At 30.7% G+C, this 15004-nt stretch overlaps 1 protein-coding gene across 1 annotated transcript; it reads right to left on the reverse strand.

The window, feature by feature from the left end:
* Positions 1-6576: 6576 nt before the first annotated feature.
* Positions 6577-12896, reverse strand: LOC120091598 (heparan-alpha-glucosaminide N-acetyltransferase-like protein (DUF1624)). The gene is made up of 13 exons (XM_039049698.2): positions 12009-12896; positions 10082-10219; positions 9682-9763; positions 9403-9479; positions 9177-9283; positions 8322-8445; positions 8095-8211; positions 7917-8008; positions 7730-7796; positions 7551-7629; positions 7375-7466; positions 7127-7270; positions 6577-7037 (listed from the first exon to the last, which is right to left on the reverse strand). The coding sequence occupies exons 1-13, from the start codon at positions 12345-12347 to the stop codon at positions 7011-7013; spliced, it is 1485 nt and encodes a 494-aa protein (XP_038905626.1). The 5' UTR covers positions 12348-12896; the 3' UTR covers positions 6577-7010.
* Positions 12897-15004: the final 2108 nt, after the last annotated feature.

Below are 15004 nucleotides of genomic sequence, written 5' to 3' on the forward strand. Positions count from 1 at the left end.
TGAACTCGTCAGTATTCTCTCAAAAGCTCTACCTCATAGATAGTTTGTGTTTCTACGCTAGAAGCTGGGTGTGACGAAAAAAAACTTCAAGGAGACGTGTTGAGTTATGAGTTTTGTTTATCACATTTAATTTCTAAATTTAATGGTTTGATGTTCTTTATTTTATTGTTGGATTTTTTTTTTCAATTTTTTATTTTTATTTTTAAGGTATGTAAATTTATGTTTTAATGGTGATCTATTTTAATACCTTTGTACATATATAAAGGTGATCTTTCATGTAAAGTTTGAATCACCAACATTTTTCTACTTTAACAACAAATTTGAATTTCACTCTCTCATTTTCATTTTTCTTTTATTTGATCAACAAATATTGAAACTTTTATTTACTTTGATTTTCTTTTTTCAACAAATTGAAATAGGATCAACCATATACCAAACATATTTTTCTAGGAATTCTAGATAAACAATTATCGTCCTCAAAGTCAAAGGTGTTGTCCATATAACTTCCTATATTTAGAGTTGTGTCAATCTAAAGAACTTTGTGGGACATCACCAATCTAATTTTATCACTTGATTTTGTCAAAGTTCTTAACTTTTGGGCTCACTAAACAAAAATATGTTAGATGACACCAAAAAGCTTGTTTGTGGCAAATCTTACTATAATTAAAAGCTAAACACAGGCAAATGACCTAGACCCAAGACTTGCAATAAAGAACAAAGACTAAGAAAAATCCAATGCTAGATGCTTAAGAATACTTTATCAATGCAAAAGAACGTAGACTCAATAAATAAAAGCTTAAATTCAACGGAAAAGTGTAAGAGAGAATGTCAAATTGCATTGAAGCATGTAATCTAACGAGCTGTTTGTTTGGCAATAATCTAAGATTTTCATGGGGTGGATATTTGGACTTCTACGTTTGTTTTACAATAATGTAAGTTGCTCGAACATCTTGAGATTCCTTTTTTTTTTTTCTTTATATATATATATATATATATATATTCTTTATTTTTATTTTATAATTAAAATAAATACTGGTAAATATGTTCTCACTGTTTTTTGTTATATTTTATTGTTTTTATTTAAAAAATATATATATCCAAATTAAAATGCAAATTAATATTTATTTTATAAAAAATCTTAAATGAATATGTATTAGAGAAAATGACAAATAAATAATAAACGTATATTAATTTTAGAAAAATGATTAATGAAAATAAATATGTTATATAAGTTCAAATTATACTAAATTAATTATAAATTCATGAATAATCGTAAAGGCATTCTTAGAACATAATCTAAATTTAAGACATTAGTGGATAGAAATCCTACAAAACAAATACAATTATCTAAGTATTTTAGAATATCTTCAAAAATATTCGTACAAAATAAACATGATTATCTAAGGAGGCGGGATATCTATAACTTCGAACATCTATAATTTTAGACATCTAAAAATTTCGGTTATCTACCTTCTAAAAAAACAAACAATCGAACGACATCTAAGTCTATATCCAGCACACAAAGGCAAATTAACAACAAAATTCACCACCAAAGTAAGTTGCAGTAGTGTTGCAAAAAGACTTTCACAAATAGGTTTCGAGGTTAGCCGCTTGGTCGGCTCCTCAAATCCATTTTAAGTAGTACCTTTTTTGTGCACCCATCATTATCTAATCATAAGTTATCCTGTAAAAAAAACATTATTTTTTTTTAAATATGTTAATTATTTTTAGATCCTTCACATACAAAACCGAAGGTTAATCAACCAAAAAGATAAAAACTTCAATAAAATAAGGATGAGAAAATCGGATTGGTAATTTCACAAGTTTCCTAAATTGACAGCTCCAAAAATATGGAAAGTTTTCTGGATAACTGTTTACTCATAAATCCAAATTTATCAAAACAGGTATGGTTCGGAATGGTATTAGAATTTTTAAGGATATTAAGGGTATATTAATAATTAGGTAGAAAAGTTCATTATGGAATTTGATTATAAATAGAGAGGAGTAAATAAGAAATATTTGGAATATTTGGGTGAATGAATTAGTGCTTGAGTGCATTTCAAGATTAGGAGCATTCGAGTACCTTCAAAAAAAATTAGTTTAGCTTGTAATTCTATTATAGTTTAGCATTCAATATAATTTAGGTTCTATAAAAAAAAAAATTAAAAAAAATCCTTTTCGAATAGACTCAAATATAAACACTTAGCCATAAAACCCATTAACACAAATCAAAGAAAAATTAGGGACTGAATTACCATTGGAGATGGTCAAAACCAAGAAACGAAGACAACTCGAATGTCTAAACACTATTCACAAATCCATTTTCTTCAAAGAAGAAACGCCTTTACAAGTTTGATAACCAATAAACTTGAGTTTTTCTAGACATGCAATACTTAACTACACATAATAATTACAAATGGGGTTCTATGCAAGTAAAAAAAAAAGTAAAGAAATTTGAATATTCATTCACCATGAGTTGTTCCTTACAATTGAAAATGAGGCTTATATAAAAAGTACAATTGAAAGTGAGGCTTATAAAAAGCCTTGGGAGTAGCTAGCTTCAACAACCAAATAAACCCTAAAACTAAAAATGATAATTCTCAAAACATAGGAAAAGTATATTCATCTTTAATAAACTACATTAAAAAAAATTCTATGACTTTCCTTGAAGAAAATAACAAGAATTTTCAAACAACATTTCTAAAAAGCTGAAAAATTACATTCCATAAAACAATCGAAAATCATACAAGAAAAGTTTTTGGGTTGGATGCTTTGTGGTATTTTGATAATGTCAAAGAGTGTTAATATATCCAATTCAGTTAGATTCGATCAAGAATATCCTTTCATTAATGATTTTTTTAGTTAATGACTTTCTAAATCCATATTGGCTAGCTTTCATCAATTTTGGTATGATTTTAATTTTTTTATTAAATAAATGAGATATTCATCATCACAAAAAAAATTGATCTTTATACTCTCAAATTTGGTTCATTTCAGTATCCATCATCCTTTTAAATAGTGATCTTTTGGTCTATGATAAAAAAAATTTAAAAATAAAAATACCAAAATAGTTACTTTTTAAAAGTTCAAGAACCAAAATGAATATTTCCAAAATACAAGCACCAAAATAAACAAAAGTTAAAAGTGTTTGGTCCAAAATGAACATTTTGAAAGTGTAGGAATTAAAATGAACTAAAGCTATAGAAATCAAAATAATATTTACCTCTATAAATGGATTTTTTTAAATAAATAATGACAAAAATAGGGTTGGAGGGAAAGTATTCCCAAAAAATAGGTTTTTAAATCGTGTACCGGATATATGATTACACCTTAATCGTGTACCGGGTACACAATAAGCTCTAAATCGTGTATCGGGTACACGAGTACCTGGCCACCTGGCACGCACAGTCTGGCGTGGCAGTCATGCAGGTTTAACTGAGAAAATCGTGTACCCAGTACACGATTACCCTAAGTCGTGTACCTCAGTACACGACTTCCTCGCATTAAAATCTCCACCTGCCCCTTCTTCTTCCTCACCGAAACGTTTGGGTTCTCCATCAATTTCTGTCGATTTCGTCATATCTTCGATCGTTTTCCTCTATTTTGCTTTCTACCTTTCAAAATCTTGTTGATTTTCCTCACCGAGACCTCCATTTCACCGAATCCTCAATTTTCCTCAACGAAAATTTTCAAAATTCCGATTTTTCTCGATTTTTCTCACCGAGTCCTCCATTTGTTCCTCACCAAAATCTACCTCTTTGGCTACCGATTTTTGCTCGCTTATGTGTATATTTCTTTCTCTTTTCAATATATTTTAAACTTAGAAGTATATGTATGTTTGGACTGATCTTATATTTATGTGTTAAATTTTGGAATTCTTTCTCTAATTTATGTATGTTTTTGGGCTGATATGTATGTATATGTATGTTTTTCAATATATTTTAAAGTCAGAAATATATGTATGTTTGGGCTGATCTTATATTTATGTGGTAAATCTTGGAATTCTTTCTCTGTATCTTTTTGGGTTGGGCTGATCAGTATGTATATGTATGTTTTTGTATGTTTTTTTATTGATTAGTTTATGTATGTTTTTTTATATATGTATATTTTTGGACTGATCAATAAAATTCTTATATTTTTTTATTTGTATGTTTTTGGGCTAATCTAGTTTATGTATATTTTTGGGTTGATCCTATATTTTTTTATTTGTTTGGGTCGATTTAAACTTAGAAATATATGTATGTTAAACTTATAAATCTTATATGTATTTGTTGGGCTGATCTTATATGTATATGTTTGTAGATCTTAAATCTTATATTTTTTTTATTTGTTTGAAATGATTTAAATATGTAATTTATAAATCTTAGATTTGGTCTAATTTAAATGTATAATATTTAGATCTTATATGTTAAACTTAAAAATTGGAGTTTGTTGGGTTGACCTATTAACATTTTTTTTTTTTGTTAACTATAACAGTTGAAAGAAGATTTACAGCTTGATGTAAAAAAATATTGTGTGACAGAATACTATGAAATTATCGTAAATCATGGAGTGATGGTTGTGCTTGGAGGATACAGGCATGTCGGTGCAAAACTCATGGGATGTTCAAAATTACAAAACTTCAAGGAGAACAATCTGGTTGACCGTTAGCCCTCTTATATGCTTCCATATAGTAGAGTGATATAGATCGTGTGCTGAGACAGTTCGGTCTACGACAAACGATACCTTCGTTGTCATATACACTCCCAGCACTACACCAGATTGATTTAAGAGGTAAGCACGACCAAGACTGGCGTCGAATCCATACAGAATATTTATCCTACTGGCATGGACGACATGATCGTTGTGCACATGAAGAATTAACAAACGGGTCAGCTATATCAGACTACTTTCCCTGGTACAATTCGATCACGAGGTGATTTATCACACCTACGACGCTTACTATTACTGCATGGTAAGAGATTTAAAATCAAACATTTTTCATATATATGATATGAATATTGTTTAATATTTTTTTTTTGTACAAAATAATTTTATTGGCGATGTTCAACAATATTCAGTGTAGAATAACTTACCAGAATTGGTTCAATGTGACAGCAAACATTGGTCAACGTAGAAGGTATTATTCAACAAACAAGACGACTCAATGTTGCTGACACCGATCGAAGACGTATTCGTCGTAGACGACGGGACATGAAGGCAACTCCATGAGGGGTAAGGACCAGGGGGTCGTTTTTAAATCCCACATTGTATCATTTTCAAATTGTAAATTAAAGAACTAATTATAAATATTCTTTAATATCATGGGTTTTTTTTTTAATATGAGTGCAAGATGTTTTCATTGTAGATTAAATATATAATTAAGTTTAGTAATTAAGGGATTAAGTTTAATAATTAAGTTTATCAATTAAGAAAACAATAGTCAACAAATTTTTTTTTAAAAAAAAAAAGAAAAAAAATTATAAGCAAATCGTGTACCGGGTACACGAGTTTGCTTGACCGGTCAACCAGTCAACCGACGTAGTGCTGACTGGATTAAACGGTACTCGTGTACCCGTGCCACATAGAAATCGTGTACCCGGTACACGATTCCACTGCTCTAATTTTTTCAATACTTTCCCAAAACATCTATTCTTAGAAATTGTTTCCACCAACCCTATTTTTATCATTATTTATTAAAAAAATATTATTTAAAAAAAATCCCTATAAATGAATTATAAAATTTTAGATAAAATTATAATTAAATTATTTTTCCTGATTGATCAGAACGGTATCCCAAATTTTTTACTTTATTTTTAGAGCTCAAGAATAATTGGGTTTCTTCTTTTATTGAAAATATTGTTAATACCACAGGAAAATGAAATTGTTCATGCTTTTTGACATAATCTCAAAACTGTTTTTCAATCTTGTCTTAAAAAAAATTAATTGGGTTGGAAGATTGAATGCGTTAAAGTAGATGGCACATTCCTATTTTTACAATTACAGGGTTGATTAATAAAGGATGATAGAAAAATTAATTTTTATCTCAAGTTGCTTTTAACCAAAACACTTACAAGTATAACAAAATTTCAGTGTTTATCAGTGATAACTCGTAATATTTTGTTATATCTAAAATATCTTCGACAACTTGGCATCTGTAAAAACAATTTTCCAATGATAGATAGGCTACTTTTATACTCTCCCCTTAAATTGGTACTATTAGCAAATCAACGGATGGAATAAGAGGGGGCAAGAGAAAACAGAAGAAGGATCAGAAAGAAGCCGAAGGTGGTATCAACATGAAAGGCTATATTTCAACAGTGAAGGCATCTAAAGACATGGAAGGAGAGTGTTTTTGGGAAAAGAAAGTTTGGTATTCCACTTTGTTGAATTGAATCAGATTCTTCAAAGATTAACTTTCGAAAAGAGGATTATTCTGTAACAGTCTAGTCTAATCATTCACCAATGTATAAACTATGTGGAAAAGCCTCATATCATTTGCTCTACATGTTTTTGTCAACAATAGCAAGAAAGAAACTTAATATATATATATATATATATATGTGTGTGTGTGTATTTGAATAGAAAAGTAGAGAATTCATTCATTCATCCTCCATTCATTCATTCAATCAATCAATCAATCAAATGATATCATCATATAACTTTCCTTCATAAAGTAAGGAAAGATTTAAGGTCATCATTATCTTCTAAAATTGCAGTGCTTTTGTAGGAACTTGGTATACAACGAGTGGAGTGGAGTAATGTATGGAGGCAGAGCACCAAAATATATATATAACTTCCATTTCATTCCTTCTAAATATTTTACACAACTAAACTAAACTAATCTTTTCTATTAGACACGAGCCGAGCGAGTGCTTGATCGAGCGTGCAAACGAGCATGTACCTCACCTCTCTATTTTATTGTTCCTCTTTTAATAGAAAATATCAATCAACCACCAATCGACATCACGACGCAATGTGGTCTAGTCTATCTATATATTCCAAAGGACAGACCTTGGCAAGCACCATCTTCACGCTGGAACTCCAATTAGCCTCAGCTGGCAATTGCACAACATAACAACTTAGAATCAATCACTATAGTAATGAGGATTAGATAGTGTCATTTCATTTAGTGAAGCAAACTTACAATGTTGTTCTGAGGCTGCCCTGAATAGAAGCCTTGAAGAATCACAGGCAGAACATTGCAGGCGGCCAGAACGTATATTACCAACGCATGCTTTCCCATCCACTCCATCACCACATTCATGCGTCTCCATCTGTACACATCAACCTACACACAACCGTTGCACAAACAATCGTTAACCATGCTTGTCGTTATTAGTTAGCAAACAAATCATGAGTCCCTAGGGAACAGAGAATGAAGCTGTTTAATACCATCAAGTATATCCCGGTAAAGAGAAGTCCAGCCGCACCAGCAGTGACACTCATGTAACTAACTGTATAAAGAACCTTATTTATATGCATCCCTGCAAAAGAGTTTGTGTTACTATTTGACCCAGTCCCCCCTTCAGTCTCAATCAAAATCATCATTTTGCACGAATCTCACTCACCTAAGAAGTCCAAGCCGATGGCCAGCACAATTAGACAAGAAGAAGGTATAATCCAATGAAGCATTCTGTCTCGGTGATCCTGCAAGTAGATAAGATAGATAAGAAACTGTTTTTTCCTCTATAGAACAGACACACAAATGCATGTAAAAGTATAATGTAAGCCATAGTGTCTTACTCACTTTGAAATGCACAATGATATGCCCATAATGCAAGCCAACCAAGCAGGTCACAACAGCCATCACTGTGCTGCAAAATGCAACAAGATACAATAAGAACAAACAAACTGAAAACTGCAATAAATTTTGTGCATTAACAAAACGTATTATTATGATTTTCTATAGTTAGAATCAGAAGACACATGGATACCTTAAAAGTCCTTCGGGATCGAAAGGAGCTTGACACCAAGAAGGAGCATCAGGAGGCAATGGACCATAGTCTGGTGCATTAATGCTGCATTGCTGAGAACAGACAAAAAAAGATACATGAATTTATAAGGATAAGCATAGTCTTTGGAGGGGTAAAAAAAGTCTCGTCAAATATTTACCTCAGACCGTGCATAAATAGGTCTTTTATATAGATGTTGAATACCAAATATCTTACGATCTATCATTCCCACAGCATTGCAGGCAGGTCCAGTGTCACCACGTGTGCCACATTTCACCTGAAATTGGGGCATTGATTGAGACAGCAATTCAGTTGACCAATTTATAACTATTCTGATATTCTTAACCCCTGAATGAAAATAATATGACTTTAAGATTCAATGCTTACAGAAAATATCTTTGGAGAAGCCACATTGGAAGTAGTTAGACTTGGAACTTGGTACTCCCAATCAGAAACATACAATCCATATGACAGCACAAGATATAACGTTGTCAGGACAGCAGCGACAACCCTGTACAGAGGAAGTTGGAAATATTTATAATAAATATAATATAACACAAAAATGGAAGAAAGAAAGAATTAGTAATCTCTTATGTGAATTCAAATGCTTCATTCTTGTCGAAGGAACATTTTCATAAACAAACAATTCTAGCCCTCCATATATCAAGAAGATTTTGATGAAATATATATCACACAACTATTAAGCAAAGTAATTGATAGGTGATGCAAGATCAAAGTAATATGTTCATGAAAAACGGTTGGTTAAAATGCCAATGTCGACGGAAATATCGAGGTCTTAATTTTACAAAAATGTCAATGAAAATATATAGATAAGATGTTGATGTTGATGGATATTTTTGAAAAAAAAATTATAAAAAACAAAAAATTCAAAAAATAAATTTAAATTAGTAACTAAATATTTTATGGTTTGTAAACAAGTTAACATGTCTACTGTTTATATTATAATTACATTAGTGATATTTTGTTGCTTATCTTTTTATCTTTTGTGAATTTTTCACCAATAAAATGGAAATATCGATTCACGCCTCATGTTTATATCGAGTCCATAGAAACGTGGAAATATTGACAATTCGACGGTGGACACTAAAGAGTGAATTAAAGAAACCCAATATTCTTCTAACCTAATTTTCGGCTTTATGCAATGCAATTAAAAAATGAAAATTAAAAGATCAGATTGAAGAGATACAAAGTTAGAGAAGAAAAGAAGTACAAGAATCTTACAGCTGTAATTGATACTTTCTCCGCAGTGCAGTTTCTGAATTCACATAATCACTGCCCTTTAGCCATATCTCACATAGAGCTGCCAGAAAATATGCAATTGCTATTCTCTGAAGGGAAGGGAAGGGAAAAAAGAAACCATCAAATCAAAGAACTAAAAAAGAGTAACAAGAAATAGTAAAAAGTGAAGAAAAAAATGGTCCATCATCAATGTAGAGGAAAATTTTACCTGTAAGATTCCCATCCATCTAATTTCCTGGATATCCACTCCGTAAGTTAGATTGTTTACGCCATGAAGAAAACCACCTGAACAGAGAAGGTTACTATTTCAGCATAAGCCTCACAAAATAATGTAGTGTACCTAACTCCCTCAAATATTTAAAACAATATCTTATTCAATGAAATTTAGGAACTTTACTAGTTTTGATCAATTCCCTTCTAGATGAGAGAACGCATTCTAACTTCAGCAGAGGAAAAATCCATAAATATTATATTTATTGTAAGTTACCTTGAAGAAAGAGGCCTAAGAACAAAAGCTTCAACGTCCGTAACACAGCCTTCTGAGTTGCAATGCCTCTGCTTGGAATTTTCTGGGTAAAGGGGAGGGGAAATAAAATCAAACTTCTTCACGTGGGGAAAATGGAACAACAACAACAATAATCATCTTAATTTGGGGGTAAAAAGTAGTTGGAATAATGGAAGAACATAGAAGGTGGATTATCTCATACAAAACTCCAAACCATTCAAATTTGGTTTTTGAAATTTTCAAGCTTAGTAAAGGAATGTCTGTAACATGCCAAGACCCAATTATAAAGTAAACTTGTAATTACTTTTTTAAACATAAAGATATCTGTGTTGTGCGGTTTTCAGTTGGTTGTAAGTTAAAAGGTCAATGAATAAAGAACTACCTTGTAAGCAAGGGCAAGTGAAACTCCAACAATGAATAGAAAAAATGGCATTACAAGATCAGCCAGGGTTAAACCATTCCATGGTGAATGATTTATTGCAGGCATAACCCCACCAGCATAGTCCACCACTATCATTAGCTGCAAACAAATAAGGTTGAAATGAAGCAATTAATTTCCTTTTCGTTGGACTGTGGTTGAGCCCTTCTATGTCTACAATTAATATATTGAATTAAGTTATTCATAACATTTTGTCTTTTGTAGTCTCTTTATTCAGTCATCCCATTATTTTCCAAGGCCAACTGAACAGAGGCATTAACACCCTAACTGTATGACACACATTTTTACCATATAGTATAAACATTACTTCCAAAAACAACATCAAAACCAAACAAAATGCACTCATTCAACAGACATAATTAAAAACAAAGTCAACTTGTTGAACTTAGGCTATTCAATGTGTTCATCACGATCTATGGTTAGAACTAAGAAGCTAAGCTAATAACTACTAAGAATTAATATGCTTCTTAAAAAAAACGTCAGTTGCTTCGTCAAACCCCAGATCTCTCTTTTCCTTCTTCTATTTTTCATAAGACTCAAATTTTATTCTCTCAAAAAAAAAAAAAAAAACAAATCTCAAATTTGATATCATACTTGTAGAAAACTAGAATAACGTATCAAAATTACTGGCTCTAAAATTCTAAACATTCTAACCATTTCCTTCCACCAAAAACTGTATGAAGCACCCCATAGTTGGGTATCCAAGCATGTCAATCCTAAACGCCACTTTAAACCACAGCCTAACCGATAATAAAAAGAAAGCTTGCCAAGTCGGAAACCCACAATTGTTAAAAGTAATTAAAAGCACCAGAACGATTTTGCTCAACAGCTACACCTAAAATTAGACACAGGTGAAAGATCACATCAAAGGAACGGGTCAAAAGATAGCAAATGGGTCTTTACGTGTCTATCTACCAGTTGTTCATAAAAGAGTAAAGTTGCCGCAAGGCAGTGTCTTGTTCATGGTTTCTTCAGGGCAAAGCCTGACAGAAAACAAATGAAAAAGAAGAGTTTAAAGTCTTCTTCTTCTTCAAGCACCTTCTAAATCAATCGCCATTAAAGACAACCAGAAAAGCCTATGAAGCTTGCTTGCTGCGTCATCATGCACAGCTTGAATCATGCATGTCCTACAGAAATAATACGTCTCCTTCATTGGACGCGGTTTTGTATAATATTATCTTTAAACCCAATTAGTGGCCCCCCTGATTCTACACTACCAAACTTTATGCGCTTCACCGATCAATACCCTTTGTTTATTTCGAAAGGGGATGACAAATAAATGGTTGACAGATTGTAGAACATGATATATTTTATTTTAAAACAACTAGAAATAATGGTAATAACTTTTTTTCAATTCTATTCCCCAATTTAAAAATTCGGAAATATGGTCAAAATTAGGTTTCATCTCTTCCCCTATTATCTCCCTAAATTAAGGAATTCATATCATCATTCAAGGATCAAAACTACGATTAATACTGGAATGAGTAGTTTTCTAAAAACCGAAAACCCCTCCATTAAATACTTGAATTTTAAAAGTCAAAACAGATATTATTTCTTCCAAGCTCCACCGACGGCCGGTAAAATTCTGCAAGTCAAATCCTGATTTTTTTTCTTTTAATAAAACCCTTTTTTTAAAAAATAGTAAAAGAAGTCCACAATGAGACCAATGTTCTTTCCTCCCATCCATACGATTACGAGAAATCTCAATCGGTGATAACACACAAAAAAAAAAACAAAAAACAAAATCATTCCATCCAATTAAAAAACACGAACATGGGGAGAAAAAGAATTAACAAAAACCCAAACAAAGAAGTAAAACGAAAGCAATCATGGGGTTTAAAAGAAAGGAACTGAAAGAAAAATGATTTACCGCAACAGTGATACCACGAAATACATCAAGCGAAACAAGGCGTTGGCGTTGTTCAGAAGATCGGAGAATGGGTCTAGCCGAAGAAGAAAATTGGGGATCATCGATTTTAGAAGAAACAGGAGTGGTTAAAGGATTGGCATTGTGAAGAGGGAGAGGAGATCTGGAATGTGAATCACGAAGAGCCATCTCAACATCTTCATCAGTCTGATTACAGTGCTTAGAAACAGAGACAAGAGTAAGGGAATCTGGATTTATGAGAATAGCAGTCTCATTGGCGAGATCACAGTCATCGGTTCCTTTAATAGGTTCATAGTTACCCATATCTTTACGGATTGCCATTACAGCAAGAACAACACCACCATATACCGAAACTGAATGGGAAGTCGAAAGATGATAAAGAACAGAGAGATCGAACAAAAGATTAAAACTTTAGAAAAGGGGAAGACCAAGAAGAAGGGTTAAAGGGAAGGGAAGGGAAGAGGAAAGAAAAGCTTCCCTGCTGGGATGGGAATGGCGTCCCAGTTTTTCCCCCTAAATACTTTGCTTTCCTTCTTCTGCAACCCCTTTTCTCTTTCTCTCAATCACTTCCATTGGCCCCTCTGTTTCTTACTTGCTTATTTATAGTTCCAACCAACCAACCCAGAAAAAAGCAAGATTAAAATATCTTAATCTTCTTTTTTTTTCCTTTTTTTTTTAAAAAAAAATCTTTCAATTATTCCGGGATTGTATATTAAAAGACAAATGGAGGTAAATGAAGAAATTTAACAAAAGTTATGAATTTAAAGAGGTTTTTGCTGTTGGGTTTCCGACGGAGATTCTGTATTTATTTTAGGAGTGTAGGAATAGGAATAATAAATGAGGAGGTAATGTAAAAAGGGAAAAAAAAACTGATGAGATTAAATTTAATTATTTATTATTTGTGATAATGATGATTTTGCTGGGGGCGTGAGAATCACGTGAGAGGCTGGGGAAGATGGGCTTTTGGGCTGAGGGGGCAAAATTCCTAACTGACCCCTCAACGAGACGTTTATTAGAAAAAATAAAAAGGCTTTAGTTTTCCGAAAAAAAAAAAAAAAAGAAATGAAAATGAATGAATTTGATTTTGTATAAATGTAGGGGGACTGATTGTCCACGTGGCAATTAATGATTCGTCTGTCTTTCTCTTGGGTTATCTGCCATTAGCGGTGGATACGGCGACTTCTTCCTCCTTCCAATCCCGCTTTATCTCTTTCCTCTTTCATTTTTCTTTTAACATCATTGTATTTATTAAAATTAAATCTTATTTATTTTGATTAATTGAAAAGGATCTATAAAAAACCGCCAAAACAATTGATTGAACTTCAAGCTCCACTATTAAAAAAATATATTGTTTTCAAAATTTTAAAAATTGAGACATCAAATTATAATTTTTCAAAAGGTAGTTACTAGTTTATCATCTAGTCTATTAAGGTTTCATTTAGAATTATTGTAGCTTTTAAAATAATAATTGATACGATTTTTTAATGTTTCGTAAATTTTAATTTAAAATTAGAAAAAATGAGTTTAAGATGTTTGATAAATTAATACTAAATTAGTGTAATTTAGTTATATGGTGATATAATTTAAAATTTATTATGATATTTTTATTTAAAATTTTATATGATTGGAATATAATTAATTTTGTTTGATCTAGATTATTCAATAAAAATTTAAGAAAAATAATTGTTATAAAAAATTGGATTAATTGAATTTTAAAAATAGATGTGACTAGATATATTAATATGGAATGATATTATTATAATATATTTATTTAAATTGTTAAGAATGTAACAAAGTTAAAAGCTACAATCTCTCATTTATAAGTAGTTAAAATTTAAGAGTGATTTGGTAAATTAATAAATAAATTGTTTTAGCTAATAGTATATTATAGGCGCTTGAAATTTTTCCTTAATCAGTTTTTACAATTACAAAGCTAAACTCAGATGGAGATTAAATTATGTTCGACGTTAATTTAAATAAACGATTTAAACATTATTTTTGGATTTATTATATATATATAACTTTGTTTAATTACTTATGCAAGGTTAGAAATGTTTCTTTGAAAATGGTGGTTTATTTAATGATGAAAAGTAGTTTGAAAATTGCAAAATATAAGAAAAATATTTAAACCATTTAATTAATTTTCTGTAAAAGTGCTCCACTTGAGAACTCTTGGTCGTTTAATAAAAAACCAAAATCTATTAGGGAATCTCACACAATTCACATAACCTACTACATGTGCCATCTTCATATTCTTATCTATGTACACAATTATTTTATTTTATTTTATATTATAAATATGTACACAATTATTATTTAAGTACGATATAGACTAAACATAATCAATGTTAGATCTTTTAGGTTGAATGAATAACATAGAATGGAGTTAATTTTTATGTTTAATTCAATTGGTTAAAACATATTTTTTTAGACATTTGAGTTTTCGAATAACAAGGGTAGAATTTAAGAAAAAAAAATTGAAGCTTTATACTCTCCACCTCAAAGAAATTAAGTAAATGTCTCTAACGGCTAAAAGTTTGTTTTATATCCTATTATTCCCCATTTAATAACTGTTAAACTTAAATTTTTGATAATATATTTTTTTAAAATTTTAATAATGTTTTTTAAATTGTAAATGACTTTCGAGATTTTTTGAATATCAGTTTCTGTTATCATGATTGGTACCCTTTCACTCCTCTCGTATGATTTTAAAATTTATTTTAATTTCTTTTTATTAAAAAATATTAATATGTATCTATTTAAACTTTAAACTAACAGTTGTATTAATTTAAATTTTTAATTTTTACATTAGATATCAATTTACATCATTCATTATATTCTGTTTGAAAACCTATGCGAAACTTATATCTAAACTTTTTTAATCGTCAATTTTGTAAAATCGATATTTGAATTTGAGAATTAATGCATTAGTGATTTCAAAGGTAATTGTAATGAAGGATTTTAATTATTTGAATTAC

The sequence above is a fragment of the Benincasa hispida genome, chromosome 11 (genome assembly GCF_027475165.1).
Source record: "Benincasa hispida cultivar pf3 chromosome 11, pf3_genome.v1.1, whole genome shotgun sequence".
Classification (NCBI taxonomy): domain Eukaryota; kingdom Viridiplantae; phylum Streptophyta; class Magnoliopsida; order Cucurbitales; family Cucurbitaceae; genus Benincasa; species Benincasa hispida.

Excerpts from the sequence above, each read along its gene's own strand:
- LOC120091598 (XM_039049698.2), bottom strand. The coding sequence starts at position 12,347 with ATGGCAATCCGTAAAGATATGGGTAACTATGAACCTATTAAAGGAACC. Across the intron at positions 9,284-9,402 it reads GATGGATGGGAATCTTACAG|AGAATAGCAATTGCATATTT; the intron begins GTAAAATTTTCC and ends CCTTCCCTTCAG. Across the intron at positions 7,797-7,916 it reads GATCCCGAAGGACTTTTAAG|CACAGTGATGGCTGTTGTGA; the intron begins GTATCCATGTGT and ends TGCATTTTGCAG.